General features: G+C 39.9%; 1 protein-coding gene across 1 annotated transcript in view; it reads left to right on the top strand.

The window, feature by feature from the left end:
* Atp13a5 (ATPase 13A5) overlaps window positions 1-3,553 on the top strand; it is a 124,631-nt gene extending 121,078 nt beyond the window's left edge. Inside the window, exons 29-30 of the mRNA XM_004654259.3 lie at window positions 1,365-1,445; window positions 2,962-3,553. Coding sequence (XP_004654316.2) covers window positions 1,365-1,445; window positions 2,962-3,222 — 342 coding nt within the window. The 3' untranslated portion in view covers window positions 3,223-3,553. The remainder of the gene's footprint in view (window positions 1-1,364; window positions 1,446-2,961) is intronic.
* The last annotated feature ends 2,510 nt before the right edge of the window (window positions 3,554-6,063 follow it).

The following is a 6,063-nucleotide window of genomic DNA, read 5'->3' on the forward strand; positions in this document are numbered from 1 at the left end:
GCAGCGGCTACAGGCCCTGGCACACCCATTCTCTTTCTCTCTCTCTCTCTCTCTCTCTCTCTCTCATAAGTAAATTTAAAAAGAAGAGGAAAGGAGACTAAAGGAAGGTGTGAATGGTCCGAGGCAGCCAGCCAGTAGTAGGGAGACTCCAAGGTTTTTTTCAGAAAGGTATTTGAAATGCATTGATTGTATGATGGTAGGAAATCACAGCAAGGAGGTGGAAGGAGACTCAGCTAGGGAATGAGAATTTAGGACAATCATTCATATGTCAAATGTTATCGATCTCCAGGATGTGCTTGGTACGGGACTATAATGGCAGGTAAGATGCAATACGTTTCAGTAGTTCTGAAGCTAAGGAAAACTTCCGTGAGGGGACATAACTCTAAACAAAGTGCCTTCCAGGATAAAGGATGGAGTATCAATGAGATATAATGGGTTGGGTTCTCCCCACTCACATATAACCCGCCTTCCCCAAACCACACTTCTACTTGAGGCACTATATCTCCCAATGCTGGTGAAAGCTGATCCCATTTGGGGAACCAATGACATAAAGTATTACCTTGTAATAACCCTTACCAGGAGGTGGATGAGAATAGAGTGAGTGGTTATATCCTATAGGGAAGGGGGCTATGGTTATAGACCTCAAGGGGGCTCAGACCCACATCCAGTCATTCATCCAAATTGTGCTCCATGGGTCAGAAATGGTCTGTGTGTGTCTCCCTTTCCCTATAGATGCTGCATGAGAAGCGGTGGCTCTGACATGTAATGAATCGTGTATTTAATGGTCAGTCTGTGACTCTTAAACTCTTACACAGGAGCAACTTGCATAAAACCATTAGATTTGGGGATCAGAAACATTTGTTCAAAGATCTGCACTTAGTCTCAACCAAAATAAACTTTCTCTTTTGGTCGTGTTTTAGGTTTTACCCATATGTCACTTTGCTATGAAAAAAAAAGAATTTGAGTAGGTTCTGCCTTAGGAAAATTAGAAGCAACAAACTAGCAGGTGAATTGCTTATTCTCATGCTCTCTCCCCTACATTTTAAAGTGTCAGTGAGGAGAGCCGCCAAGCTCCAGTGTCCTCGGCCTCACACGGCCACCCTTACTCAGCAGTTGTCAAGCAGCAGTGGGAGCACACGGAGGGCAGGGCATTCTCATCCGGGTTCTGGCTCTACCATTGACTAACTGGCTTTGAGTCAGTCCTTGGACAAGGCACTGATCTTCAATTGTCTCATGTGGGAAAGAGAAAGACAGTACCTGCCCTCCACAAGGAGCTATTTCACATATTGTAAATCCAGTGAGATGAGTGGGTTTTTCCAGAATCAGATATGTGACATATACAGTTGGTGGTTCTTTCTTGACAGTTCATCCCAACCTTGACATCATGGAGAGTGTCAATCTTTGTGGCGGCACTTACTCTGTTCTGCGTGGCCTTCTTTGTAGAGGTAAAGTAGCTTCTATGTGGCTCTTCTTGTTTGGGGCAGATGGGGGAGGGATGTGGTACTGGAAGGTCTCATTCTCAGCACATTTTAGTTTAGCACATTTACTAAGGGCTTTTAAAAACTGCTTGGTCTATTTGGGATGAATTCTCTGGAGAATGATTTAAAATTCTCTGAAGTCTCCTAAGAAATGTTCCCAGTGTCTTCTTTCTCCACAGAAAACAAAACGCCAAGTGAGCTCCATGGGGCGCTGGGTTTGCTTCTCTAATAATCTAGCAGAGGTGTGGACAGATGGCTTCGTGGCCCCAACTCCTAGGAGACCTTGTAGGGCGAGGAATGGTTTTTGGAGGGGCTGTCCTGATCAGGGCAGCAGGGAACGCCTGTCACTCTCACCAACTGGGACCCTTGAAGGGCCTCCCTCCCTCCAGTGGCTTTCTTCTACTCAGTGTGGTACAGCGACCGCATCTACACAGTGAACGCGCAGGTGTTGCTTTTTAGAAGAGAAATACATGTCTACCTTTCTACCTATATACATATACACATATATATGCACATACACATATACATATGATGACTTATGTACTTTAACAAGGTTCCTTGGAAAAAGACTTCAACCAAATTTCAATATTTAATTATATGTAATGTATATGTAATTTAATACATATATAATCTCACATACAGTAAGTGTAATATTTCCTATACCCTTTAATTCATGAATTCTGAATTTAGATTATACTTTTATCCCAAAAGGAAACATAAAAATTTAAAACCCTACATATATGAAGATATTCTGGATGGTATTATCCAGTGACAAATTATGGCTTCAATCCTTGTAGAATATTTAAATGTTTACACTACAATTTGAGAAAATTCTAGCTACTGAAGGTATTTATTAAGATGAATGTGGCTTTAGTCTTATTACAATACAACAAATTGTGAATATATAGCTACATAAGAATTGTATATGACAGAAAGTCTCATATTTAGAATGCAAAATTGGACCAATTTTTATTATTATAAATGTGTAAAAAATGAATAAGCCAGGAGAAAAAGGAACTCAAAAAAGTAGAAAGTAAAAGCTCTTTGATTGCTACAGATAACAGACAACCTATTCATTCAACAAACATTAATTTTTAGCACTTTGTATGTGATAGGTGGCAAATAGTAAGGCTAATAGTTCTTTTTTCTTTCCTTCACCCTTGCTTTCCTCTTTCCTTTCTCTCTTTCTATTCCCCCTTCCCTTCCTTTCTTTCTTTTCTTTTTGAAACACTTAGTACGTTATTATTTTAGCCTGTTAGTAAAGAATTCTAAGCAAATCACTAGCAGGAATTAACAAGGAACTCTATGGAAAGACCACCAGGTTTCAGGTATCTGTGGCTCTTAAGCAGCTCCTGCTTCTTAAGGAAGCGTTAGTCACGTGCCTAAGAGAGGACACCGGGTGCAGGCTATGGAGAGCCACGGAGCTGAGGGGACTCACACACGTATGCATGTTCACTTCATTGCTTTTACCACCATTTTCCAGGATGGCATCCTTCAAAATCGAGAGCTCTGGCTGTTGATCAAGAGAGAATTTGGATTCTACTCCAAAAGTCAGTATAGAATCTGGCAGAGAAAGCTGGCCGAAGACTCTGCCTGGCCTCCTACAAACAGGACAGATTATGCAGGCGATGGAAAAAATAGATTCTATATCAACAAAGGATATGAAAGCCCTGAACAGGTCCCTAAAGGAAAATTCAAGCTAGGAGGACACAGCTCAGAGCAGCACTTCTGGACCAGACTGTAGTTGACTGTTGTCACGCATGTTTAACAGCATCACCTATATCCCTCAAATGAAAACACTCTAGAGAGGTGAAAATGGTGTATTCTATCTTCTCTCTCAATCCAAGCATTCAACACACAATTTGCAATGCAGTGAGCCTTCAACAAAGAACCTTACAGTTATCTATGTTGATGATGTCCCTCCCTATTGGGAGAAAACAAAAAGTGCATGTCCTGGATTGTTTGTTTTAGTAAACTTGATTCATACTGTATTGTTTTAAATGCAGAAGTCTTGTTGCAACGAAGTTGAAAGTATGAAATCAATAGGAGAAAGAAAAGCTGAGGAGGGCTGGAGAGATGGGTCAGCTGTTAAGACACTTGCCTGCAAAGCCTAACAACTGGCGTTTGATTCCCTAGTACATGTGCACATGTATCTGGAGTTCGTTTGCAGCAGCTGGAGGCCCTGGTGCATAGTTCCGTCTGTCTCTCTTCTATTTAGCTATGCTTGCAAATAAATAAAATATTTTTAAAAACTAAGGAAACATTGAGTTTTTTTTTTTAGCTTTACCAGTTTATTAATTGCCATCAGTTGACTTAAATCTTACATTCATTTGTGAAACATCTTTATAGACATATCCTTCCCCAAGGCCACTAAATTCATCTTATTTTGCTTGACAGGTTTTCTGCCTGTTCTTTCTTTTGTGAGTATATATGTGATGTGTGTACATGTGTACATGCATGTATGTATGTGTGGGGTACAACATGTGTGTGGAGACCACAGGTCATCTTAGATGAAGGTTAAAGACCACAAAAGTATACGACATTCACAAATATATTCTGTGGGGCTGGAGAGATGGCTTAGCGGTTAAGCGCTTGCCTGTGAAGCCTAAGGACCCCGGTTTGAGGCTTGGTTCCCCAGGTCCCACGTTAGCCAGATGCACAAGGGGGCGCACGCATCTGGAGTTCGTTTGCATAGGCTGGAAGCCCTGGCGTGTCCATTCTCTCTCTCTCCCTCTCTCTGTCTTTCTCTGTGTCTGTCGCTCTCAAATAAATAAATTTATATATATATATATATATATATATATATATATATATATATATATATATTCTGTACATTTTGCTTTTTGTATAATATTACCCTTATGAACTTGAGAGGAAATTTATTTCTAATGAACATTTGAATATCTGAATTACCTATTTTCTTCCTTATAAATATTAATCTAATTTTGCAGATTTAACATATTTTTCATAGGCATTAGTTAACCAGTTCCATGCCATGAGCATAAACTATATACCTAATGCCATCATATAAAGATTCAATATAAGATAGCCAAACTCTGATCTGGAAGACAAGGTAGAAGAAATAGTTCGAGGGTTCAAAAGCTTCAGTTTATAATTCTTTTAATATTTTACTTATTTGCAAGCAGACAGAGATAGAGAGAAAGACTGAATGGGTACGTCAGGACTTCTAGCCATTTCAAGCAAACTGCAGATGCATGTGCCACTGTGTATCTGGTTTTATGTGGGTACTGGGGAATTGAACTTGGGTTGTTAGGCTTTGTCAGGCAAGTGCCTTAATTGCTGAGCCATCTCTCCAGACCCTCAGTTCATTCAGAATTCTGAGTGAGACAATGTGTGGCTATAAATGACATTACAAACTTTGTTACTGAAACCAGCATTAGGAAGGGACATAACTACTAAAACAAACCTCTCACATTTGTTTGCCTTTAAGCTTTTCTTGTGTTCACAGCTCTTTGGATAGTTACAGTTTTCAAAATGTGTCTTTGTGGCTGTGATGGTTAATATTGGACTAAGAGTTTGTGATAGTGTTTTCACAGAGGTTTATTTGAGAAAAGAAAATCCGCCCAAAATGTGGGTGGCGCCATTTCACATGCTGGGAGCCCAGACTGATTACAAAAGGGAAAAGGAGAGAGTGAGCTCAGCTCTGGAGTTCCTCTCTTTCTGCTTCTCAACAAGAGATGCGGTCGCCGGTGACCTCCTCTGTGCTGGCATGCCTTTCCCCGTGATGGGCCATGCCCTCTCTTGTATTGTGAGCCAACATTGATTCTTCTTTCCTTAAATTGCTCCTGTCATGTATTTTTGGTCACAACTATAAGAAAGGTAACTAACACAGTGGCTAACATTTAAAAAAAGAAAACAAGATAAGAAAGGTTTTTTAAAATGTGTTTTAGCTTATCACTATGGAATGCCTAGCAACTAAAAAATATAGTAGTCTAGGTACTATAAGCTGATAGTTACTCCGTTATTTGACTTTTAGAACTGATTCAAATGATAGCTTATGGCATTTAGATAGAAGATATGTATGTATGCATATATACATGTACATATACATACACATATACCCGATTCAGTAAAAATATACAGCCTTTTGTCTACCAGTTTTCCCAGTAGCCTATTAGATATCTAGTTGGGATGATCTTTATTTTACATTTATTTGTTAGAACATGACAAAGTTGAACTCCACTATCTGCCCAGAGAGAGTTTAAGTATAGAGAAACATTTGATAAAAGCACCAGCTGGGCTGGAGAGATGGCTTAGCAATTAAGGTGCTTGCCTGCAAAGCCAAAGGACCTCGGTTCAATTTTCCAGGACCCACATAAGCCAGATGTACAAGGTGGCACATGTATCTGGAGTTTGTTTGCTGTGGCTGGAAGTCCCTGGTGTGCCCATTTTCTCTCTTTCTCTCTATCTCTCACTCTGCCTATTTCCCACCCTCAAATAAATAAAAATGTTTTTTTTTAAAAAAAGCACTAGCTGTATGAATCACATGGCTAAGGCACATTGTCCTGAGCAGCCCACCCCTGGAGACCTTTTTCTTTGGCACTTACATTCTTTTTTTTTTTTT

The sequence above is a fragment of the Jaculus jaculus genome, chromosome 5, assembly GCF_020740685.1.
Source record: "Jaculus jaculus isolate mJacJac1 chromosome 5, mJacJac1.mat.Y.cur, whole genome shotgun sequence".
Classification (NCBI taxonomy): Eukaryota; Metazoa; Chordata; class Mammalia; order Rodentia; family Dipodidae; genus Jaculus; species Jaculus jaculus.